Genomic DNA, 27,493 nt, shown 5'->3' on the forward strand with positions numbered 1-27,493 from the left:
CTCATGTCTGCATGTGTGTGGGCATTCTTGTGGGATGAACAGGGTCATTTCCCAAAGAAAAAAATGCTCACTGGGCATCTCTTTGCCCCTGCAAGCTAATAGAAGTTAGTTTACTTACAGACATCAGTGTCTTTGGAAAAGTTCCCTCTAATTCTTTGTCCCAGACACATTGCCCTGAAAGTGTCCTGCTGTCTGTCTACACAAATTAGTCAGTCTCTACATTCTTGTTCTCTACAGGACCTCTGGTGTTGGCTGCAGCAAAATCATGCTAATATTTCATCTCCGGTTATGACTCTCAGCTTTTTAGGGATGTTGTACTTATCTAAAACACCAACTCAAATACCATATCCTCTAGAGAGGGATTCATTTTGCCACTTTCATTCAACTGGGAGCATGTTGTGGACTTTTTTGCAAAGTCAAGAAATAGCCATCTTCATTTGCATAACTGTTGGTTATATTTTTCTTTTATGATGTTTATTTAAGATAGTTTAATGATTTTATTTCCCTCAGATTCACTTCACTGGAATAAGTTAATTCATTTTCACTGAAAGTAAAATTATGAAGGTACATAATTTAAAAAGGGACTAATTCTGTTACTTTTACAGAGGCAAAAATCCCATGAACTTTGATTACTTGCTAGGCATTTTGCATGGAAAAGGATCATATAATCAAGTACATCATTGCTGCAGATTATAAGAAGGACAAATGTTCACATAGAGAATTCCTGCACAGAGTCCAAAAATGAAGTGCAAGACACTTAGGTTTTAGCAGCTATGTGATTTACTGTTTGTCATTGTTCCCAGTTCAGCCCAGGAAAAAGCATTAAGCTGGATAAAGATCATTCTTTTCTTGATATCACAGATCATATCTGTTTAATTTTCAATTTCTAGTATGAATTTAAGGACCTAAGCATACAAGAAAAATACAAGAAAAGCACCACTGAGCTTAATAATTAGCCCCTAAGACCGAGGAAGAATATGGACTAGAGCAAGCATACAAGTGGTACTTGCTGCTGAGGCATCTCTCAAATTGCTTACCCTGCAAGGTGAAGATTTGTTGCTAATGGCAATGGCAGCCTGGGATGTTAGTTCTCTGGGATGTCCCCTCAGCTGCCTGCAGCCTTCATACCATCAGCACCAGGCAGAGGATTGCCCTGGCTGGAAGGGCTCTCTGTCATCTCTTCAGCTTCACCTTCTCCAGGGAATGACACGCAGAAGCCACCATTTCTCCCACCTCATTTATGCATTTCAGCTCATTTTTAGAAGTAATCTAAGCTCAGATGTAGATATTTTGGCAGCTTGTTTGCAGTATCTGGGATGTAATTTTCAGAGGTGTCACTCTCCCTAGCTTAAGCTAAGGTCCATGAGAGACATGAGACTATGATATTTCTTAAAAAATAGCCTCTGAATTTGGACATTAGAAATAAAGTGCCATTCATGTGTCTTTCTGAAATTCCTGGAATTTGGTTTTGAACCCAGCTAAAACTGGGCATTTTTAAGCATGTCTATGTGAGTCTTTCCCTGGAAGTACGTCCAAAATTTCTGGGAGATATTTTCACTGTAATCCATGGGGAGCTATTGATGGTAATAAAAAATACTGTGAGAAGAAAACAGCAGCAAGTGAAACTGCCCTCTCAGAAAGCCCAGGTCTGCTTTGAAGGAAGTGTTGATATTCACCATAAGCCTCAATCATTTCCCAAAGGTCCGTATGGTGCCTTGTAATGACATAATCAAAAAGTAATGGTGTTCTGGGCTTAAAGGAAAGAAAAGCAAGGCCTGATCCATCTCACATTGAAATCAAAGAGGATTTTGCTATTGACTTCAGTGAGAAGAGAGTTCTGGACACAATCTGTGTGCAGTTTATTTGCACATTTACTTATCCAAATGATCCCAACTTCAACCAATAGCATGTCTGCACATCTGTCTAGGAGTATGTCTGTATAAATGTATAAGTGTGAGTTTATCATGTGGTTCAATTCAAATTTTTTCAGCATCAAAGCATTTCTAGCTACAAAGGACAGCTTTAGCTGATTTCCATCTCGGAATATAGGCTTTAATTGGTAAAATTTGTACCTCATACTTCAGGCTACAGTTCATATTCAATTTCATGCAAGTCAAGGACAAAAGCAGATTTTGCATTTGTGGGGTTAATTTTTAAATTATCTTACGATGCACAGAATTAAAATTTTGCAGCCATTATTTAAAAATTTGAAAAGCTCTACAAATTACTCAACTCATCAGCTATGGTCCTTGGATTCCTTGAAGGGAAATTTCTTTGATGACCACAAGAAAATTGCAGTAAACGGCAAGTAAGATTGCCGTCACAAGTCTGCTGAAAATGTAGGACAAACTCCTGATTGCTTTAGTCATGTGAACAACCCCTTCAGACAGTCCAAAGTCAGGCAAGGTGGCTTACAACAGGAGTTAATTTAATCTGCTGGGACTCTTTGCATTACTGAAATAAGAATGATTTTGGCTTGTAAATGGGGGATAGAATTTTGTTTCACTTTCTGAGGAGCATACACCCACTTTAGAGTAAGCCTTCCAGAATAACAGTTTACTTCACATTATAGGAAATGACATTCCTTTTTTAGATTTCCCTTTTCAAAGCATGCCTCAGATTTCTAACTTATAGCAGAGAGCTTTTCTATAAGTAATAAAAGTCTTTAAAATTAAAATGCTAATCATAAACAAATCCAAATGCACGAAAGATATAGTCTGACTAGTCTGACTGCATAACAAAAGAGAATTATATAATTCTATTTGAGTGAAATCTTTCATCTTTGATTTACAGGTTTGAGTCTGCCTCTAACTGAAACCACATTGTTCCAAATCTTTTATATCATGGCCTTCCCCAAAATCTTGTTTTAATTAAGGTTCCTTTTAGATTTCAGAATAAAAAGCATGACAGTCTTCACTTATGGCTTTAATATATCTCTTGAGTTTGGAAAATATATAAACATGAGCATCACTTGCTTTTAAAAGCTGAACGAGCTATCAAATACTGCAAGTTGAATACTTCAAGGTATCTCCCAGAGTTCACTAGGTGAGAAGGTTGTAAACAAAATAAAAGTTGCTGTAGCAGAGCTTGTTCAGTTGAAGTAGTCTTACATACATGCCCTATCTCTTCCTCTGATGGTAAGGCAACACGTGTAACAGTTTAAGTGTTCATTATCAGCTAAAGGCACAACTCTATATTACATCCTCAAACATGTAATTAAACAACTAAAATCACATTGCAGGGAGATCTTGCTGCACTTTGGGGATCTAAAATAAAGCCTAAACCCTTTGAAGCTTCTTAAGCAACATCAGTTCTCTTGGTGCAGGACTACATAAAAGAATCAGTTCATAGTCACATGACGACCTGTAAAAAACACCCCCAACACAACCGCCACAGAAACACCTGAGCTTCAAATGAGCTGCACAGTTACTGAAGATCGCTGCTGTTAGAGTCAGGACACAGGAATATTTCAGAACAAACTAAAAACACATTTGAAAAGCCATCCATTTTTCAGAGACTTCTTGATCTCTGCTGCACATATGGTGAGAGCTACTGTCAACTACAGAGGGTACAGCACTTTTTTTTTTTTTAAAGGCAGAAGAGCGCTTGTTTTAGAGAATCATGAATGTGTTTTTATGATAGAAAAGACTACATGAAATGGGGCAGGAAAAGGGAAAAGGAAATAAAGCACCACCAAGCACAGTACTCTGAGAGATTTATAGTACAATAAGAGGAGCTTTCCCTTTAGTTAAAATCCCTTATCGTAATTTACACATCTCATGTACTCAGCTAAGAGCTCATTACAGGGGGTTAAAAAATGGCAGAAAAAATAAAGGTGGTTTGTTTTATCTGTTTTTTTTTTTCATTACACAGAGCAAAGAAAACAAATTCTATTAACAATTTAACACAGTATGAAAATCTACCCAGTAAAAAGTGTCAGAAAGTGATGCATGGAGTTTGCTGGCTGTTGCAATACTTGTATCTATAATCTATCATGTAGAATTTTCTAATACTCTATTTCACAATTTATGTTGGTGAGTGGGTCAAACAGCATATAAAAAGCATGCTCTAGGCTCTTTCCCCCAAGTCTGTTTAACTGTAACTCTAGAATCATAGTGGTTACATTTAAGGAATCTTTAGGCCCCTTTCAAGTCCATCCAAAGAACAAGTGAAGCTGCTATTCGGAGTTTTGTGCCCAGTGTTTATGTTCCATCTGATCTGTGCCACCCAAGCAGCAGACAAGACATGTCTGAGGGTGCTTTAGGGGGGATACACAATGATGTCACCCACAGGAAATATCAGGGAGGACTTGGCACTTCACAAGGCTGGCTCTTCTTCCATGGGCTCGCCAGCAGCTCTGTAAAAATAAACAGGCAATCAGAATACAGCACAAGAGTACACAATGACATTGTAGATTTTCATGCATAATCAAAGCTGATTTTTCAGCTCTCTCTGATGTTTATTTGTGTTATTCAGTTATCCATAAATAGAGTTTCTTTCCTAGGAAGTATAAACAAATGTCAAGTGGAAAAACATTTTAGATCCAAGCAATCACTGAAAATGTTCCTGTTTATATTAAAATATGTCAGAATATTTTATAACTTTTTGTCTAGAAATGTACATGCTTTGTGTCAAGAGTCAAATAATTTCATGAAAAAATAGCTGTGATATTCTCATTTTACAAGATTTTGCGACCAAAAATATGTGCATTTATTTTTTCAAGTGGGCCGATACACTTAAACCAAAATAGTTCACTACTAGCCAAGTCATTGGTAGTGTTTCTTCTGGGGTTCTTCTGTCCTCTGACTTTTGATTCTGTGTTTTCATAAATGCATTGCCTGCCTGCCTGCCCATCTGCGACTTCTCAGACTAAATTCTGAACTTGATCAGCAGATCACTGTCACAGAGAGCATATCTATTAATAGTATCAAGTCAGATTATATGCATATCTTTTATTTTAAAACCTCTGTGAAGTATTCAGCTTAGGCAAGTCAAGCTCTCTAATAATGGGACATACAGTGAACTGGCCTGAAGTGTCATAATTCCTCATACCTGAAGAGCTACTGCACCTGATGATTATACTGGCAATTATAAAATGCAAAGCCTTTGAGATTAAGATGAGAGCTCACGATTAGTGAGCATAAGAATTTGCACATAAAGTATGTTTCACCTCAGTCTGACAGAATACTATGTGACAAATAAGGTTAAAATCTCCTTAAAAATAGTCACTTCAAGCAATTTTGAAATGAGAGGAGAGTAAAAAGTAAAAACAAATTAATAGATTATACATGAACCAGTTAAATCTTGTAAGCCAGTATAATAAGTGGCTTCATTAAAGCATCCCTCAGAAAGTACAAACTCATGAGATCCCACGGAAAAAAAAATAATGGGGGCTTGCATTGGCTTTGGTAGGTTACTCAGTAAGGAAGCCAGAGATTTTTAAATGAATCTGGAGTTTATTAAAGTCTTTCCCAATGAAAAAATCATCAGTACGTCTTTAAATGATTTTATATAGGCTATTCCTTTATGATTTGTAATGATCACAGCTAGTATGTTGAAAAATATGTCAGATGAACGATACATGAAAAAGAAGATATTTTTCAACCTAATTACTTTTCTAAGGGTTTTTGACCTTAAAAGGTTATTAATACATAAATCTTTCTCCTCACCACACGGTGGAGGATATTTCCTATGTACAGTAACCACTGCAGCTCCCTCATTCCTGAGAGGCGAAGTGAAGTCCTCTTGCATGCCCCTCTTTTGCCCTCTTGCTTTGTTTTATCCTGCAGCATACACTGCACAATGGCAGCCAGAGTGGGATGTAGCTCAGTCTGCTGTCGATGTCCTCAGGTGTGATAAAGGAACATTCACCATGTGAGGAACTGATACTGATGGTATAGTTTGCCATTGTCCTGACCACATGCTTCCACCTTCTCCAGCCATTTTTGGAAGACTTGCATATCCTCTGTAATAATGCAAAAGTGCAAAAAGCACTTGTTAAGTGTTCAGGACATTATGGGTCTGTTTGATAAGAGGATAATTTGGAAGCAGATAACTATTCAGTTTTTAGGCTCTGCTGGGAATAAGCAAATGAGAAGAAATTGTTGTCAACAGATTTCAATTGGAGATTGGCAGAGCAGAAAGGAGTGGAGCTATGGAAAACGTCTCGAAGTGAAAGCAGGAGTTTTTGTTATTTTTAAGGATATAGGAAAGCAGTACATGCTCACATGTATTTGGCTTCTGGGACTGACATACTGGTGATTCCAGTACAATTGAGAAATGATATTACTCAGGTTTTCAGTCCTGTGCAATTTTTTAATAGCCAGGGTGCCTCTGAGTGCCAGCACTGACCTTGAGTGCCAGATCCTGATCTGTTACAATATATTCCTACAATATACCAATATTCTGCATCAGCCAGAGCCTAAGCACCAATAGGAATTTTTATATGTACGTGCCAAATGCAAGGTCATTTTCTGGAAAGGAACTGGAGACGAGGGTGCCCTGGTGAATCCAGCTGTTGCCTCTCAGTGTGGGTACTCTCACAGACTTCTCCAGTCTGCTTTTGAAGACTTTATGTCTAAGCTTTAGCTTCACTTTATTAGTGTCAGAGAAGTCACTAGATCTATCTGATGGCTTATGATTAAAAACATACATTTTTATGGGATAATGGCTTAGGCCAGAGTTTTGTGTGAGAGTCAGTAAAGTTTTACGGCCCTTTGTGCAGAAAGAAAAACACTGTAGTCCTATAACACCAAGCAGTGAATCAATATATACCCATTCTGCCGAAACCAAAAGTTCTCAAAAGAAACCAAAATCAAGGGGGCAGACTCTGACAGGCCAAATTTATGTTACTTCAGTTATGTCACCGTGAGTTACATCAGTTTAGTCAGTCTTCCTGCAGCTGACAAGAAGCTGGCATAAAAACATAAAACAAGCAAAAAACCCATCCTGGATGGTATGCTCTGATTGCCCCTCAGAGATGCAGTTGTAAGCTCAGGTCTGAGCTGAACTGATCCCTATGGTCCACAGATTCAGAAAGAAACAGATTGAGACTGTAATGAATGTAGAACTGCAACTGTGATTTTTTTCAATAAGGCTTCACTGTGGCTTATTTACACTGCAAGTTCCTAGGAGCAGAGCCCTCTTTCATTCGCTCTGTTTATTTCAGTGTGCTGGAAAAAGTGCTCACCTATAGCTCTCTATATGTTCAACTCACAGTATAGCAGAATGAAGTAGTCCCATCGCAGGTAATGCTAAAAAGCCAATTCCATTTATCTCTTAAAACAAAAGAAACAGATGAGGCAAAAATCCTACCATATGGGTAAAGTCTGGCAAAATATATGACATCCTAAATATTATTCCATGGCAGCTAAGAATAAATAGCAATAATATCATTTATAAGAATATTGTTTAAAATAGTTCATATCTACTCTTTAAAAAAAGTTAATATTTAAGAAAATAGATAAACCTTATACATCATCCAGGTTCTCTTACCTTATTTTTTAACTTAGAATTATGGAGATTCTTCATAGCTACATCATCATACACATGAAAATAAAAATTTAAGGTATGTTTCCAAGTCACAGAAACTACTGAACAAAAGATAGATTTTCTGGCATTGTATAGTTGTTTTATGTGATAGTCTGTTCCTAATTTAACTCAGCTGTCTCAGGGAAGATTATTGTAATTGGAAAGTGATCCTCTGGTAGCAGAGAGCTGGGGTAAAACGTATCTTTCTATACCATGGAGATGACTTGAAGAGTGTTTAAAGACATCATGTAAGAGATTCTGAGTAAGTGTATATTCTAGTAAAAATGAACTTTGTATGGATCAAAGAGAAAGGAACTAAAAGTAAAAAGCACCATAGTTTAGGAGCAGCTTAAGGTAAATACATGTATACTTTTAACAGAGGAAGCAATGCCCAAATAAGGCAAATTAAATAAACTGGCAAGTTTAATGTAAACTCTTGATGAGGCAGGCCAAAGGAGTCTGAAGAGTAACATGTTAAAGGCATAAAAAATAATAATAAAAAGATCTCTCAAAATACATCAGAAGAAATGATCAAAGCACAAAGAGAGCATCAAGGAAGGTAGACCGCAAAAAGTAAAATGAACTATTTATATCTGCATTCACTAGAGAAGTCAGGGAGATTTTATTATTTGCAGATGAACTATCTTAAACTGAATCAGCACTAGAACAAACTGATATATTAAACATTGCCAAATTGCTATGAGCAAATATTGGTCCACTGACTTCTAGGGGAACGCAATTATGATGTTGCTAAAGAAATAATTATTGAGCATATTTTACTGCTTAACTCAGCATCCACACAAGAGGTAGAGAAATTAAGAAATGTGATCTTCTTTTGGAAACTACAGCAGATACAGTAAGCCTGTATGGGGAAATCGAAAGCAACTATGATCAGTGACAGAATTAGTAGGCATTTAATTTGAGTAAGAGTTATATCTTAACACTTACAGAGAAAGCAAGCCTTACAAATTTATTAGAAGTTTCTGAAGGAAATGAAGGATTAAATGATATCCCTTGTGCAAAGAAAGTTTTCCAACAATTTTATCGAAACACTTTGAAGAACTCAGGTTATGAGAGAAAGTCTTCTTGTAGATTAACAGTCCATCAGAAGTAGGAAAAAGATGATAATATTGGTGTATTTTCACCATGGAGGGATTCTCCGTAGCATCTCAGAAAGACTTGGCAGACTACCAGCAGATTTAGTTGATGATGCCAAAATTACCGATGCTAGTCAGCGCTAAAGTCTGTAACACCATTTCTGAGTGGAAAAGAAGACAAACAAGCACAGACTAACACACAATACATAAAACAGGTGGGAGAAGAGCTTTAACTGTTTGCACACAGTGATGGCTATGACTGAGCACTTGGAGTTAATGGTGGAAGAGCAACAGAAACAAGAAAAATATCCCCAACATTAAGCTACCATGTCAATTCACCGGGTGTCCAACAGCCTGAGACCTGCCTGAAATTCTTACTCCATCTCAAAGCTACAAAAGGTGCAGAGAGAAGAAAGACTCAAAGGTAAGCAATTATTTTCATACCATGAGGAATACAGAGTCTTGGGACAGCTGAAACCTTTAAAACCAGAAATAGGGCAGAGACTATGAGTAAAAAAAAAAAAAAAAAAAAAAATTAGCTGCTTTTATTTCTCAAAATGCAAGAAGTAGGGGTTCCTCAGGGAATTTATTGGTTAACAAGTTTAGAGCAAAGACAAAGAAGTGCAATGTCTGATGAAGCTGTGGGATTCACTATCTGAGTGCAAAAGGTACCAGTGGGTTCAAAAAAAGCTTTGAAAAGTTTATAGCTGGGTAAGGACCCTAGAGAGTTTCCCATGGGGTGGGTCATATACAGCTATTGAGATCTACCAACTCACCAGGGCAGGCTGGCTCTCAAACCCCTCTGCTCCTGGTTCTCTCCCTTGCATATGCACCATCAGAGGACAAGAGGAAGGTGGGCAAGAGAAAGCTGCAGCCTAGCAGGAGGAAGTTGTTCTTCATCTCCTGAGGCTGACTGTGATGGCAGAATCTGCAGGGTATGGCCAGGTAGGTGCAGGCTACTCAGAACACTTGAGGTGGATAGCTAAGTGTAGCTTTATGAGTTGATACACAAACACAGCGAGTGACTCAAAATGGTAGCTAGCTGTAGCCTATGATCCAACCAGTTTCTCAGGTACAAAATATAATATATGTAATACCATGCAAAGTGATTTAAACTGCAAATGGTATCTCTTTAACAGAGCAACATCTAAAAATTACACTTTGTTTTCATTTCCATTTGAGTAAAGTCTGTGCTCAGCTGAATGAGTGCCACGAAGTCAAATTCTGATAAATGTCATTCTCAAGATTTATTATTTGCTGTAAAAACAGAAAGTGCAAAAAGATCTCCCTCCACACCCTTTTATTTTTCCATTTCAGGCAGAAACATACAGAAGTTCCAGTGTATCAGGGACACCACTGTATTGAATATTTTCATAGCACAATTTCTGAAATGGATGTCTGGCCAAAGCTATATTCTAATCAGCTAAATCTGTATCTCACACAGGGAATAAGCAGTTACCAACACACAAAAGTTATAGTAGTTAGAAATGCTTTATTGTGCATGCCTTTTCCTTTAATTGCATCTGTATTTAAATCTGCGTTAACATCATGCATGTTTTCATTCCTATCCACAAACTCTTTTTTCTATATCTATTCTTTTCTGAAGTCTATAATCAAGTTTCAATTGGATCTTAAAATGCAGAGTTGTGCTTTGGAAAAATAAAACTCTAAAAACCCAACAGCTTTTCATGGTTTTCTTCATTTAGCCTGCCAGATAAAATCAAATTTAAAAAATCGTCACTGTCACTTGAAGAAAAAAATAAAGACAGAAGAAAGAAAAAGAAATACTTAAGATGTGCTTTGGCCAGAAGCATTTTATCCTTTATTCATCAGTGGTAAATGAGTCAGATATGAGTTGGCCAGGAAAAGAGCTGCTTTACCCAAAATCTGAGTTTAAAGTGAGTCATCTCTCTCCAAACACCAATATATCCTCCAACATAACTGGCAAGAGTTTTCCGAAAAGAGATTCTTGCTGCTACTCTCTTCATCTGAAGGCCTGACCATCTGAAGCTGAAGTCAACACGACATCTACCATCAATTCTGTGAAACAAGACTAGAGAACTAGGGCAGAATTATCAGCCTGGCTGACCATGGTGTGAATTAAGAGAAGGAAAACTGGCTCCCGGCAGAGTGAAGAAACTCTTTGGGCTGCCCTGTCATCCACAGTGCTTTCTGCTCTGATCCTACCCTACCTGTTACAACCAGCTTACCCAAATAAAGACACAGTGCAAAGGCTTGCAACAGGTTTTGGAAGGTGTCCTCCATCTATAATGAGGGTAGGAGGGGTGCATTTACAGTGGCCATATCAAGAGGGCTTGAGAGCCCAGGCAACTTCTCACGTTCTTGCAGCCCTGTTGTTTGCCATAGAAAGGGGTTGGAGAAGGAGCACTGCATACATGGTCCTTAATTACAGCAAACATAACAATTGTGAAAAAGGGAATTTAGACTCATCACTAGATTAATGCAGCTTGTGTTGGTATGTGCCTATGAAATGAACAGCACATTTTTGAGAAATAGATTAAATGATCCTGCCATGAAACCAGGGTGTGCAATATCAAACCAGTTCCTACATTTACAATCCCATGCTGGACTTTCATTCATGCTCAAAGTGCTGCCAGATCCTCTCAGATTCCTGCACAGCTCAGAGGACCCTCCAAATCAGGTCTTCAGGGGGGACACTTTTGATTCCATATTCCTCCTTACATTCAGCAGGAAGAAAACAAAGAGAATGAAGTCCCAAAACCTCAGAAAAGCTATCCATTTTGGCCTGGTGAGACAGCAATTATGCTGTCCTATCACTCCCTAACAGCAGTCTGGCTTCAGATGACTTCTTTGTTGGTGACAAATGCAGAAACTGACTTAGGAACACATGAGTGCATACGGAGGGGTTTTTTGTGCTGCTGAAAAATCTCTGCAGCATCACAGAAGATATTTTAAAAGAACCCATGTTTCCACTGAACAATTCATCATGACAGATTCGTCCCTATAAGAGTCCAGAACTGATGAAGTGTAATGAATCTGGCAGCCACATGAATTCCACTTGTGTACATTTCAGCACATCCGTCAAAGGGTTATTTTGTTCAAGTCATGTCGGATCAGCAACTGCTTTCAATGGCTGTAGTTTTAAGTGAACGAAGGCGCATAACAAATACAATTCTTTGTTATCATGAGCAATGTAAAAATGCACAAAATTAACTACATCTCTTTTGAGACAATTTAAAGATTTACTTTGTTTGACTGCCTTAGTTCCACCACTTTAACTAAAATTCTTTATATTTCAGAGGTCTGCACACACTCCGTCCCTGACTAACAGAAGTGTCTCGGAACTGGCACATATTTATACGACAAACTTTATTCTTCAGCTGAGCACTGATAGCACTCTCGCAAATCTAAAATACATCTCCCACTTGTCATCGATTCTTCCCTAAGCTTATATGGATTTGTTTGCAATAATACCAGCACAATAGCCACAAGATATTAAAATATAACTACAATTGGAAAGGTAATTATGTAAATACTGCAAACTTTACTAGGTAGCTCTGCTCCCTGTGTGTTCTTTTGAGTCGTGTCTGTTAACTCTTTGCCAGATGAGCGCTCCCACTGTTGTGAGAGACATCAGCTTTTTCCCTGGATGCCTATCAGTTCAGCTCAAATTAAAAGAGCCAATGCGGGAGGCAAGAACTGAATCAAACAAGTAACTGTCACCATGTTGGAGCCATGGATCTTTCTGGCTCTGCTCCCACCACCACTCTGCCTACTCCTAGCTCCCTCCTTTCTCTCCTGTTGTTGCACAGTTCTGCTCCACAGCCCACAGGGAGTTGATGAGTCTCCTTATAAGGCTTTTTTCTCCTTTCCTCCTCCTTCCTTTGTTTTCGCTGTGGGATGGAAACTGAATGGTTCCACTGCATTTCGGGTCTTTCTCTACTGGTGAAGGCTAGGAAAGTTTGTCCTTAAAATGAGTAAATAGGAAACTCCAAGAATTTCTGCAGTGGCTTTTCTGATTCCTAACAACTCTTTGAAGAAATACTGCTTTGTAGATGACACGCTATTTAGTGACTATCGTCTTTTTTTCATCTCTAATTGGCAAAAAACACAACAGTGGTTACCATACCATTTTCTCAATTTGTGAAATTGAAAGCAATCTGCATTAATGTAAAAAGCAGCTGGCAAACGAGAAAAAAACAGCATTCTCGTTCTTTGCTGGTGTACCTTCATCTCGGTCAACCCTAATCCTGGTCAGTATTGCAGTAAGTTTTATACTGGCACAGTTCCGTTGCTTCCAGGCAATTAACCTTTTAAGCCTGTCTAATATCATTTAATAATTATTTCAGTCCATCCTTAAAAAATTTACCTGACCATGTGTTATAAGCCTTCCTTGAAACTTAAATCTGGAACAAGTTAGTTTTAAATATATGAATAGTTTCTAATGAAAAGAATATGGTTGATTACACTCGATCAGGTCTATTTTCCTCACATGGATATTGCACTTTCTGTGTAGTAGAGAGAATTAGACATAGGGAGAAAACAAGGTTTTCTTGCACTCATCGTGAACCTTAGTAAAGAATTACACAAGTGGAAAAAAAACCCGTATTAGCATAGAGTACCTCTGCTTCCAGTGACTAAGTGACAGAACTCAAATCCAGGGATAAAAAATTTCAAGTTCCTCAGTTAGCAGAGAATTTTGAAATAATCATTAGTGCAGCTGTCTTCACCACCTCGCTTGCCTGGAGCGAAAGCCCTGTTGTCTACAACAACTTCATACACTTACCTACTGCCTTCCTGAGGGACACACTGCTCAACATCCACTGAAAGGGAGGCCATGGCAGATACCGTTTCTGTTTCCTCCCTCTCTTGCTTCTGAGACTCAGCCAGAGCACAATCCACTGGCACAGAGTATGGCTCCACTGACTTCCAGTACTTGCCTAAGGAAAACACACATAATAATTTATGGGAGTTTTAGCTAGCATGGTGGCACAAGCATAGTAATCACTTAGTTCAGCACTGAGTGATTATAATTTAAAATCACTGTGGTGTACGCAGTGGAACTGAAATTTCAGACTGCACTGAAGAGGTATATTTCTGAACTTAAGAATGCCAAGTTGGAAAGTGCTTTCATTCCAAGGGCTATGTCACACCCTTCCCCAGAAGGTAATAAACTGGAGGAGTTAACACATAGACTAATGAATGCATACTGTCAGACAGGCTATTGGCTTTATCTATGCAAGGTGAAGGGAGTTCATGGCAGGGTTAATACCTAGAAGATCTGATATGGCAGACAGTTGAAACATGTGCAGCAAATAGGACTAGAAAAATGAATATTGCTGTACAAAATGCTCACATAGCACTGCCTCAGAAAGGAAGAAAGTCAGAAATGCCAGCTAGAACTGATGTTGCCAGAACAATCAGGTTTGTTAGTCCTGGATGTTCTTTCTCCTCCAACCTCGGGGCGTATACTAGAAAAATAATTTATTTAAAACTTTCATATATGAATTGGACATTGCTGGAAAACTGCCAAGTATCTTAAGGAATAGAGCTTTCTGGTTTGCCGTGTAAAAACATAGCAGTGGATTAAAAGAATGAGTACTCTCAGCTTTCTGCCTGCAACAGAAGAGAGAGTAAGAAACTTCTCAAGCAACACAGAAAATAATGGCAGGTGGCTTGTTGCAAACATAGAAAATGGTCTGCCACTGCAGTGCTATTCAGAAACAGAGGTTGATTCGTGGTAACCAGTGAACGAGTAAGAATTTACATACATGCTTCTTACAGATCAGTAACCCATTGATCTCTCACTAATTGCCAGGTGGATGACACCTGGAAATTAGGAGCCTTAGGGAGGCTGGGAGTTCTGGGCCAGAGCTTATTCAGTGTTTAGGAAGAAGCTTCCAGCAGCTGCTGCAGAGGTTGGGTCAGGGTACTTATCTGGGAATTAGACCGAGGGTTTCAACAGCTGTGAAAGAGAGGGGATCAAGTAGAGGGCTTTTCCGAAGGCTAAAAGGAGGATTTTGGCAGCTGGGCAGTGGGCTGAGTCGAGGTGCGTATCCAGAGGGTAGCTGGAGGCTTTGGCAGCTGGGAGGACAGGCCAGCAGTGGTGCTGCCTGTGCTGCACAAAGGCTGCTGAAATTTCTCATTGGTAACACAGCTCTCAACACAATCTCAGGCTTTTCAAAAGATGAACCTTTCCCTCCAGTGAGAAAGCAGCTGTCAATAAAGGCTGAAAATGTCTTTATTCAAAAACATCATTGCAAGATGAAAGCCTGAGTCAATCTGCAAGAACAACCAGAGAGCATGGCCAATATGTTTCTTTGAACTCTAATAGTGTGCACGTTTGAGTAGTTAGCAGACTCTTTAAATAAAGGGGACCTTCTGGGGATAAAATGTAAAGTGTATTAAGTGTCCTACAAAGTTGAGATTAAGTGTTAGGAGGTTGGCTTTGCTCCAAAAGCATGAAAGACACAGCTAAAAAGTTATGTATATAACAGTAGGCTCAATGATTGGAGCCTGGCAAATTTTATAAAAACAAGACAAAAATATTCTCTATTATTACAGTGCTCGGAGACCATATTCTCTATTCATTAAAAAATATACTAAAACCAAACAAAAAAAAAGTTATATGAGCATTCCACAATGCTCTCACAGATCATATGTGCAAAGTCAGTCTTTGCAATATACACCCAATTCAAACCCTATAATTTATGAGCTAAATGTTCGCAGAGTGGGTGGGGTTTTGTTGCAGAAACAGATGTGCAAGAAAATCAAATCTGTTGGCATGGGAATAATACCCCCTCTTGCCTATAAAAGAAATGAACCCATGTTCACTGCTGGAGTTTTCAAGGGCTCTTATTCATAAAATAAAACATTAGTACCCAACTACCACTGTGTTGCTCTCCTGCAGCAGCAATAAAACAGCATCAGTGAGGACTGTTGCATTGCATTCGTTCATTCACACAGGCTTGCATACCAGCTGCCTCCTGAATCCTGGCTTTCCTGTAAGGCTAAAACCCAGGGCCAATTCAAGTATATTAGTGGGCTCTCTGTGCCCATTTAACTGCCCTTCACTCTCAAGTGTTTGGTGATTTTTCTTGTTTCTCTGTACTGAGAATTGTGTTACAAATGAGGCTTCAGTGATAAAGAAGGAGAGAGTCAGGCCAGGAAGCAAGTGGCAGCACCTATGCTGCAGTGGAGGGTCTTGGAAAAGAGGAGGACGTGGCAGGGTGTTTGTGGTTTGTGGGAAGAAATTTTAAAGCAGTCTCAGTGAAGAATATCATCCAGGTAGCAGTGAGTACCTCATGCAAAAAGGGCTTTCTGATGATTGTGAAGAAGTAGTGGTAGTTTTTTTCTTTAAGATCAGAAAGCTGTACCTTACAAACACCTGTGGTAAGCAGAACAGCTTTGCAAACTTCTTTTATAAAGAACATCTATATGTGGTGCACAAGACATAGAGGGTTTGCATGGATGCTTGACCAAAAGATTTGCAAAATCATATTGAATGGAGAAGCAATCACAGCATGCAGCTGCAAAGGAACTTTGTTAAAAACCCTAGGTATGCTGTGGACTGACAATTAAATGAACTCAAAAAGCATCTACCTCAAGCTGCTCACATCTCTGAAAATGCAATTTCTTCTGTGCAATACTGGAATGTGAAATTCTACCGGTCCTGTTACATTCATTGAGAAGAACTTGGTGGAGCTCAGGGGAAAGAATGAAGCATACTGCTGCTTTCATTCATACAAAACTTGAAGAGCAATCATGGCTCGCAAGAATAAACAATGAAACCAAATCAGTCTTCTAGGTATGCTTTAGCTTTCAGCATGAAAATGCACTTAAGTTTCCCTCAAAGATTTGTGGGAGTACTGATTGTTACCAGAAAATAATAAAAGTGAATGCTTCTCTCACTGTTATAGGCACGTGTATTTGCCTTTCACAGATAGATTTGGACATGTCGGGCTATGGCTTGCTTGAAAAAAACAATTTGGGGTTGATAGTCTATCTAGTGGACAGGATTGTTTAGAAATAGCATATTACATGGGTGTGGGAACTGCTACTTCCAAATATATTAGAGTTCCAAAGGAGCTTTGGATCACTGTCAAAAAGAAAACATTTATACAAATTCCATTCTAGTTAGAAAAAAGTTATTTCCTCTCATTGTCTTAGTAAGTATTGTATCTTCATTTTTTTTTCAGCAAACACAGAAGGGATTTTGTTGTCTAAAATATTGCTAATATCCATTATCAAAGTTGGATCAGAGAAATATAGATTCAATATACATGCAAGCAATCATCCAATCAAATCAGTGTTTCTCAGTATCAATTAATGTGCTGCTCATAGCCCAATGTTTTTCAGCCTGTGTATCTCCCTCTAATATTTTTCATGTACTTCCTTCTCTTAATGCTTGCTTCTCTTAATAACATCTAAATACACATCCTCCATAAATCTGTAGTAAACTTCTTCAATGCTCCTTTCCATCATCCAAGCATATTTGTCTCATACTCAGTCTTTCTCCAGAAAAAATGATGTATACATAACTCTTCAGGTAATAGCTGCAAGAAAAGATGGCATATTGTGTATAAGTAACTCCAGATCCTGTGACGCCTGACTTAGGCTTCATAACAGCCCACTGGCCTGCCATGACTGTACCAACTCTGCTCAAACCTAAGCTTTTTATGAACAAGCAAGGCTAAAACAGTCTGCAGAGCTCTGAACTAAATTTTTAGACACACACTATATATTTGTTCCTAAATTCATTCTGTCTTTCTGAACTGCCATAATTTGTGCATATTTCTAGTAATATACTATGTCTTTCTGGAGAGAATATTAATTTTTTTTAATTCACCCATTTTTTTGTTTCAGATCCATCTTTATTAAATATGTCTTATTTCAAACAGAATTGCATATTCTTTCCTGATGTCTGTGGCCTATGTGCTACCTTCTGTCCTTGTCATTTACAAATTTGTTCTGTCTTGCATAGTACATGAATTTCCCTAGCTTGATGGTTCCTTCCAGATCATTAGCACGGAATTTTAAGGAAGATACTAATTCATTAACTAGCCTAGGACATAACACCCAGCAAAAATAATTAAATGGAATTTATCACATACAGTTGGTTTACTTAGAGTATTTGCATATCTGGGTGGCTACTGGATATGAAGGATGAATTATATACCTGTAATGTATTTTAACAGTCACTTTATGATGAAAATCAGACTGATAATTGCTTCATGATCAATGAATATTGCATGGTATCCCTTTCAAAAAGTGGCATTTACTTTATACAGACAAATCACAATTATTTGTGATTCATCTCACATGAAGCAAAACATTTGTTATCCATTTGTTACTGTTAAGCAGACAGCAAACAGTAGAAGTCAGGAAGCTCCCACTGCCTCGGTAAAATGGCAGAGAGCAGGAGATGAGAGAATTTAAGAGAGGTCTGCTTAGTTGGATTAGGGCAACTGATGGCAAAGAGGAAATTTTTCAGTGAGACCAAAGCAAATGCCCTAAAGCATCTGGGTATTAAAAGGGTTGCAGTCAGGGCACACAAGTAATTCAATCAAGTACTCTCAGCACCAGAAACAGAATAAAATCTTGTATTTGTTAGCATTGGTCTATGGACCAGAAGCCATTTTGAGCTTTTTAAGCTATCTCAAGCTCCTATATATCTCAAACCAAGTAACTTGTAAAGGACTGCACAAAAAATATCGGAAGAAACTATTTGTTTAAAGATCAAATTTACCTGTCTGTTCCTGACCCTCACTGACAAATATCTATTTCATCCAAGCTGTTCTGGAATTGAAAGATTTGGGAACAATAAGGAATCAGAAAGCTCTGAATAATTTCTTTTTTCTTTTTTTTTTTCAGGGCTAAATACATAGAACCAAAGAGATGTCAAAGAAACACAAATAAATGTGTATGCACACACAACACAGCAAGTTGGTTTACACATAAATGTCTTTTCTCTGAAACAATAGTTTAATATCTATTACATTAATTAATGATAAAAAAATACCTCAAACCCACCAACCCAAACTGAGAAACATACTTTGAATTTCAGTGGTCTTTTTTAAAGAAGCTATTGCGTTCATATTGGGGATTTGGTGCACAATATCTTCCGGGAGAGGCTCCAGCTGCAAGAATAGAATAGAATAATATAAATTTTCAATAAGCCACAAGGAAGTAAAACAAACTGAAACAATCTAATCCTCAGGAAAGGCTCAGCTCAAAAACTGGTTAACATTTTGCTGGTATCAGTTCTAAAAGTATAGCCACGATTTTGTTTTCTGTTTTTCAGCCATGTAATTGAATTCCAAGGGGCTTTTCTATTGGCTGCAAGACTAATCTATGGAGTCTCTGAAGCAGGTGCATGTGTGTGTATTATTCATTTAAAAAATGCTAGTTATTTGTGTAATTTTTGTAAGTTCCTCACAAACCAAATTCCATTGCGTCTGCATATGCAGCTGGGCACTCCAGACAATATCTTGCTGAAGCCGCACTGGAACTGAAGTGTGCACTCTATTATCTTTATTTTTCTGGTGTTATTACATCTAACCATCTTATACATTTTAAGATTTATAGGGGAAAACCATAAAACACAGCTGCTTCTTCTAGCTTTGCATTAATTTCAATTAAAGTAGTAGATAAAAATTGGTCATGCAGATCAGCAGTAAGAGTTCTCTCAAGTTTTTACCGAGTCAACTGCCTTGTGATCAGCCAGTTTTAATTGGATATTCTTTGAGTAGGGATGCATCATAACAAATTAGCAGAAGAAAATGTTCTGTTACTACACAGTTATTTTTGCTTTGTAATGGATAGATATATTGAGCAAACTGTATTTTGAAATTCATCCATATGTGCTTTCATGTCCACCTTTTCTCCTAGAAAAAGGGGCTGAATGCCTTCTCTTGTACTGTAGTATCTATATTATCCTTGAACTATGATCAGAGCTCAGCCAGTTTTTCCACTTCCCTGCATTGGCTGCTAAGGCTGGGTGAAGAGGTGTGCTTCGTGCAGAGCCAGGAGTGGCAAATGTGTGAAGATGGACAAGGAAAAACGATATCAATACCAGTCTTTCCTCTTTAAGGAAGTTCAATTGCTGTTGACAGGAGACATTTGTACTGCAGATAAAACTTTCTTAAGGATGCCTGGGTCTACTTTAAACTAGGTCAAGTGGAGCTCACCCAAGGAGTTTCCTCTGTGAAGTTGATAGTTCTATAGTAGCTGTCATATATTGTCCACTGGGTCGCTACCGCTGCATTGCTACCCATCAACTAGATAAAATCAGCTTTTATCCAAGTACACAAAGTGGGAAGTAACTGCCGTGTAGATACTCCCTTCGCAGTGCTATTTCAAGCAAGCTCAGTTACAAATCTCAGAACTTCTGGGATCCTACTGTTACAATCAGCAGGGAACATCCATCAGTGATAAAGACATTGCAAATATCACCAGTCTTTTGGCATCTAAAATGAATAGGGCTGTTCATGTCATTATTTCCCTGGAATCCCATATGGGATTGCAGCTGGAAAATTTCCTTGTGGCTAGAAACAATAGCACTATGTTTTGTTTTCAAATATCAGAAATCACTCCATTCTATGCAGTGATCAAGTGTGCAGAGAAGTGTTGGGAAGGACCTGACCGGATCTCAACTCTACTTTGATACTGACGAGGCCAAATTACAAAGGAAGACTGTTGCTATCTAAACTTATATCATGAACTGGAACAAAGAGAGCAATTACAATAAAAACGGTATTTGCAGATACATTTAGAACTTTTAAAACACATTGACTTCATAGCCTTCATAGGTTACTCTATTTGGCAATTCTTGCAGGTACCTGTATGAAAACTCTGTATTTACAAAAATGCCCACCAACAGATGAAGCTTCACGGATTTTAGAACAATTATCCGTATCATAATCTCAATAATCCATACCTTAGGTAGTAACATTGGTTTTTATCACTTTTAATTTTTTATCAGTTTAATTTCCTGCTTGAAATAACCTATCATTTGTCCAGGAAGATGACAAAATCCTGAAGTTCTGTTTGGTCATACTGGGTGCAGAAATGTAGAAGATCAAACAGTAGCTTAAGGTTCTGTTTTGACAGTTTCCTAATTCCTAAGATGTTGATGATCACTAGGACAAAATGGCTCCAGGCTATAAGAGTAGGAACGATAGTACAAGGTATGGAATTGCTGGGCTGCAAGGTGTGAGAGCTGTGTGGGACCTTGAGATTCTTTCTGCAGATCTATTGTACAAATTATTAAGACGTGAGCAACAGATGTAGAAATAGCTACAGGAGAGTTCCTATTAAAAGGTGAATATTTTCTTGCCTCCTTCAGAGCTGGATTTTTGCAGGATCCCAAAAAAGTCCCAAAAAATCCCCCATATATCAATGAGGACTCTTTATTTATCAGTATAGAAATAATTTTTTTTAACAAGCAGACTGCATTGGACATATCAGATGAATATTTGGTAATGGCAGAAGTGGTTTTAGAAATCAAGATGAATCATCAAAGAATAGACAAAAAAGATCAAACATCCAGCAATTATCCAAATCATGACTCCATCTCTTAGCTCTGTTAACAGATCTGTCGGTCATGTGAGTATAATATTCTTGTCTGATCATTTCCTTGACTATTGTTTTACACAAAACTTTGATTTCTTATCTCAAGCTTGGCTTCTGCCTCTTCACTCTTAGGGATAACCAATAAGACCTTGGATCCTCTTCCATATCAGGGAAATCTTATCAGGCTCCACAAGTAAATTCATTACATCATATACCCTGCCTAGCCCCAAATGCAATGCCATTACAAAAACACTGCAAAAATAAAGCCAGTGGGTTATGGCAGCTATTTCTATGCACTTTGAAATGAGACTGTCTGAATTAAAAATAATGATTTCTGTTGGCAACTATCCACTGATTGGATTCAATTGTATAGACATCAGGGTGTCCCTGGAAAATATCAGCAGTTAGATTCAACAGTGAACAAAAGAAATTACTCTACACCTGACATATATGGCACCATCACCTTCCCTCCTACACTTATTGGCGTTCAGATCACGAAGCCTATTGAATCTTGAGGCTAACAGAAAGGAAGATGAAAAAAATACTGGAAATACACTGTCAGGAAAGAAATCTTTCAGGGAAGAACAACTCAAGTCTGCAAAATTACCAAGCCACTAGAGAGATAGTTTGGACCAGACACAAAGGGTCACAATTTCAAAGGTTTTACGTGGCTGAATTGGGCTTTTGTGCTCAAAGTAGAAGATGAAAGTAAAAACTGTGTCCACTAGCCATTTTCAATGTAGGAAAAACAATGTAAATGGGCAAAACTCACTTGAGCTGCCAAAGTCTGCCAGAGGCATATCAACAAACATTTGAAGAAGGAACTAATGATGGAAATTTCATGTGCCCAGAAAGGGATTTGAATCGATCCTTGAGAAAGTACAGTAATCTGTACTGAACTGGAAATGTTAGTAATATCTGCATTTTCATTAACACTGTCATATTTTAAAGCACCAAGATTAACTTCAGTGAAGATTATTGCAGAGTGCAGTTTGAGATAACTGACAAGGCAGCAATTGTAAGTATAAGGTAAAGAGCATGGAGAGGCCTGAGAGAAGCAGACGAAGGGGAGGAAGAGGGCAGGCTCCTCAAGGATGCCTGGGATGCAGGGGGAAGCATTGCAAACTCTCCTTCCTGGATACACTGTGTAAGAAGGGTATCAACACAAAGACTTTGTTGCTGTTAGTGTTGCCTTTCACTACCGAAGACTAAGTTAAAAGATCTTGACAAGTCCTCTGTGTTCTTATGTTAGCAATTTTCTGAAAATTTCTGCACTTTATATGTTAGCACTTCAGACAGCTATTTTTTATAAACTGTTACAATGAGGTAAACAAATTAATCAGTTTCCAGTAGCAAATAGGTTCAAAGGCACAAAAGGTCATTAGCGCCTATCAGTCTCTGAAGACCAAGAGATACCATCTAATTCTCTATTTCTGGGCCAATTTCTGGACTCCGGTTTATGCAAGCAGCAGTTGACAGGTGGCTTAGATTCAATTATTTTCTAGTATTAGACTCAGATTAACAATGAGGATGCAAGATTGTGACCAAGTTTGGCATACAATTTAAAACTTAAGCATTTCAGAGAGAGAAATGCTTACCTGTTCTGGTAAATAACCACTTTTAATGCAGTCCAGATCCTCTTTATTTGCAGAGTTTACTGCCTAGCTGGTAAGCAGCCCCAGATTCACACAGAATTCCACGAAGGAGAATATGTCAACTTTTCACCATCATAAGGAAAGCTGCAGAGTATGAACTTTCCACTTAAATTACCGTCTCCTCCTAAATGCTAGCTCAACAGATTACAAGAAAGAAGCACATACTTCACACTCTGCAAAAAAATTGTCCAGTATAAGTTTTCAAACACACTTGGGAGCCAACCAATCACAATGTTTTGTCAAATTCTGCTTCAGACTGAAACTCAAGCCAGAAGAATATTTACTAGATGTTAAATTTAGTCACTTAAAAATGTTTTTGCACTAATGGCCAAATTCTGCCTTGGCTACAGTCAGTGAAAGCAGACATGCATCCTCTCTGTGCCTTTGTTGCAGGGTCCCGCTGGGCAGAGCACACTGTGGATTGTACTTTTCTGTTTACTCCATGCAAAGAAGAGCTTGACCCTGTCTGTGACTAATTATCACTTGTTATAGACCACAGCAAACTACCATACCACATAGAGCTAAGAAACAGTGCCCAAACCTGTAGACAGATCACAGGGACGATGATGTTAGACTGACTTCGATGTCCTGTGGAAATATCCCACTTAGCTGCATGAAAAGAGATGGGATGGACAAAGAACTACATCCTTAGTTTTTCAAAGAGTTTTGTGCTTGAAGAAATCCTTCCTTACCCTCTCTGGCTGTAGAAGGAGCCCCAAATGAACTCAGTTATGTTGGCAATAAGATGCTGGATTTAGGATACTGAACTCAAGGAAACCTTCAGGGCTTTTAAAATCCAGTGGTGTATCTTCAAACTAATGTGGAGGAAAGAAATCAGAACCTTCCTTGCACATAAAGAGTGGCCTTATTCATCATCAGCTGGCACCAAAAGGCATAGCAGAGGTCTTTATATCACTGAAGCCAGTGCAGACAAAATCATGTGACTTTTCCGTTCTCCATGACAAAGATTTTGTATAAAAATCTCTATATTCAAACCATTTTTTCACACATCTTGAAATAACATACAAACCTTAACATTTAATGTTTTTCTTAATTGAAGTATTATATACATCTGTATAGGTTTTAAAAAGTAGTTGAAACTACACAACCAATCTGTGAAAAACTGTAGAATCATTTAAAGAATATCATCATAAATGAGATAATTTAATTTTAAGCACAAGAAATGTTTAGGTTTAAAAGCAACATCTCTTTTCTAATCATCTGAATTAATAATTTCTTTTGTTTAGACAGATGTTCTTTTAGTGGACAAGTTCTCATGTTGAGAAAATTCAGGGATATTTTAAAGTGACTGATGCTCATGCAGCCTTTCTATCTTCCAGAAAGACTTCCATGATTTCATTTTGTATTTCAAGAGTAACCAGGTGCTTAGTCTCTTCTCACCTTCTAGGAAGATCTCCTTCCAAGGAGATAACCTACAGTGCTCTTAATTAGCCTTGCAAATAGATGGATTTTTCTCAAGGTGACACAAAAATTTTCAGTTTATACACAGAAACATGGGCAACAAAACCTGAGATCTTGATTTTTTTTAAAAAAAAAAAATTATATGTGGGCTTTCATTTAAGAATGATATCTTTATAAACTATATCCTTATCTTTACCTCTCTAATTTCCCCAATGGTTTTCTCATCGTTTAAGGAGAGATTCACACAACCAAACCAGATAAAGCCATTTCAGGTACTACAGAGTGTCTTGCCTGATTTCCAGTGGCTGTTCAGAAAGGTTGTGGATCTCTTTTTAGTTCAGTGTTAGTTCCATGAGTCCTCTAACAATGTTCTAGAGATTTTAAGGCATATAAAAGACACTAGGCACCTCTGTTTAAGGAACTGGGTCATAAATTAACAGTCTAAGTATCTCCCATCATGGAAAACCAATAATTATAATTCCATTTGTGGTCTTGTCAACATTTGAAGTTATTTTTCAAAAGTACTTCTGCAGAAAATTTCAGAAGTATTGACCCAACATAGAATGGATTGATACTTTATTAAAATTCTTATCTCTTCCAAGAGAGAGAGACCTTTTCAATATTTTTTTTTGTTAGTCTTTAAAATCAACAACTAGATGCAGGAATTTCCTGTGCCAGACTCAAATTATTTAAAGAAGATTAACTTGATAGTGTATTCTTTTCCTAGTGGCTCCACTTGCATTTGTCAAGAGAAGAGCAAAAAGCTATCTCGCTAAACAGGTCACTGTGCTACAGGCCCATATAAATAAGGGTAAAATAAATTTGGTTTGGATGTCAACCTGTTTTCCTTCTTAGTGTTCAAAGACAAATTAAGAAAAGAATGAATTTCAAACTTGTAAATTTGATGTTACCTCTGCATACCAGCCCAGCCCTCTATGAGAGTTAGAAGTTGAGGCTAGTTTTACAATTACTCTTTTTAAAAAATGTTATTCTGCTTGCAAAGGAACATATGAAGCAATGAATTTCTGTATTGACAAATCCTGGCCAAAAACAACAAAAGAAAAGAAAATCTTTAAAAAAAAATTGTAAAATGTTTATGAATTCTAATCCTCAGTACATGAATAAATACATTTGACAAACTGCAGAGTACCTTACAAAGGCCTTTCCCAACCTTGCTAATTTAAGTTCAATTACATGTGTAGTATTTAGAAACTGAAGTTCATCTTGTCAATGTTTTTGAACTAGGGTTGCACTATATACCATTATTTATGAAAGTGAAGAGCGGATAATAAGTAGTAATTATCCTATTAATCACCTGTAAGGAATTATATTCAAGGAATAATGCATCCTGAAATTACAATAATTGCTTGGTTGAAGTAAAACATTTCTTCTGTCATGGCAGGAACATGCTTGGAGTTCACTGTGCAAGTTTGTGAAACACCCAATGTATATGCTATGGGCCATGTGTTACAGATTGCCATAAACCTATAGATGTCAACAGATGTGCTGATTTCTAGCTGCTAACTAGACATCAGACTTTCTCATTAGTGTCTGCTCCTCGGCAACATCTTTACTTATTCCTTTAAGTAAACATAGGTGCTGGTAACAACATCCTCTCTGGAGTATTTTCCTCTTAGCAGTCTCAGCATATTTTCTTTTTGAAATTCTGCTGCACCACTTAATGTGTGTCTCTGAAGACAATGCTGTGAGAGTACATGAGAATAATACTTGCATGAGATGTTTCAAATCATTAATGAATATCTTCTTTTACAAGTGAGTCAAAAAAAGGCTGTATGGTTATATTTGTCAGCATTCTCAGTTATTGAATTTTGAAAATTACTTGGGTATAATTTGTGAACACACTGACTCACAATTTATGTAACTTCCCAGTCTCTAATTACTCTAAAATAAAGTGAAAAAAAAAAAAAATCTCTGTTCCAATACACTTATCCCATTCCTTTTCCTCACTCTCAGTTTTTTTTTCTTGGATAATGACTGGTTAGAAACAGTAGTTGGGTGTGATATAGTGTTAAACCAAAACAAGGCAGTTTTTATAAATGGGTAGCACCACCAAATGGTCATAACTGGGTAGAGGGACATATGCATTTATACAGAGAAAAACACACCAAGTCATCAGCATTGTACCATTTGCAATAATCCTATAAGGGTGGAAAAATCAGAGAATGAGCTTAGAAGAGGTATGAAAAGACACTGATGCCATGATAAACTGCCACAGGGAAGATGATAACAGACAATAACAATGAGAGTGCCCTGGAATGGCAGCTTATCAGGAAGGACAGGCTGCATTCATTAAGATGCCTAAAGAAAGATTTTGTAATCAGCACTTAAATAAAAGGACCAACATTGAGCTGAGCAGCTTTTTCACAGAGCATATCACCACACTGGAAAACTCTCCCTATGGACCTGTCAAAGGTGACAGTAGATAAAATCCAATGAAACCTTTGGGGTTGTTTTGAACATGTTTACTTCTTTACATTTCTGAGAATATTTTTGAAACATCTATCAGTTTATTCATTGTATGTATAATGTAAAAAATAATAAACATAAAAATATTTTTTCCAATGGTTCCTGAAGATGAAAAGGTTTAAAAGAACATTTAGAAAATCCTTCTATCCAATATCCATCAGAAGACACATTACCTCACATTATTCACATGGGTATGAAGACTTGAAGTGGAAGAGAACTGATAGACTATCTTGCAGTTTGGCACTAATACATTTGATTGGAGATATTATATAAGCTACTGCCACTTCCTCTGGGAAAAAGAAAGGTAACATATTGTACTTTATAACAAAATTCTCAATTTATGGTGAAGGCTTTTGTCCTTTCATAAATTATTTTGAGTGCACTTTAAGCAAACTTACTTTCCTTCTCACTATATTTTAAGTAGAATAGATATTTTCTAGGTGACACAGAACAATTTTCACTAAGATGAATGCTTATCTTGTGTTTGTGTACATAAATAGTGCATAGTCATATTTACTTAGTCTGACGGTCCACTCTCAAAAGTTTTGAGGTAATATATAATGTTTGATAAAACTTGAACATCTCATTTAAATGATATACTGATCAATCTGAATCTTCATTTTGCGAAATTATCTAGGTGAATCTACTTCTGCAGGGAGGTTGGACTAGATGATCTCTAAAGGTCCCTTCGAACCCCTACCATTCTGTGATTCTATGATTCATTTACAATAATAATTTTTTAAAATC

General features: G+C 37.6%; 1 protein-coding gene across 1 annotated transcript in view; it reads right to left on the reverse strand.

Moving 5' to 3' along the window:
- Nucleotides 1-3,947: 3,947 nt before the first annotated feature.
- HDAC9 (histone deacetylase 9) overlaps nucleotides 3,948-27,493 on the reverse strand; it is a 387,397-nt gene continuing 363,851 nt past the window's right edge. The window contains exons 24-26 of the mRNA XM_061996670.1: nucleotides 18,664-18,748; nucleotides 13,396-13,549; nucleotides 3,948-4,357 (exon numbers count right to left, since the gene is read on the reverse strand). Coding sequence (XP_061852654.1) covers nucleotides 4,318-4,357; nucleotides 13,396-13,549; nucleotides 18,664-18,748 — 279 coding nt within the window. The 3' untranslated portion in view covers nucleotides 3,948-4,317. The remainder of the gene's footprint in view (nucleotides 4,358-13,395; nucleotides 13,550-18,663; nucleotides 18,749-27,493) is intronic.

The sequence above is a fragment of the Colius striatus genome, chromosome 5 (assembly GCF_028858725.1).
Source record: "Colius striatus isolate bColStr4 chromosome 5, bColStr4.1.hap1, whole genome shotgun sequence".
Classification (NCBI taxonomy): Eukaryota; Metazoa; Chordata; class Aves; order Coliiformes; family Coliidae; genus Colius; species Colius striatus.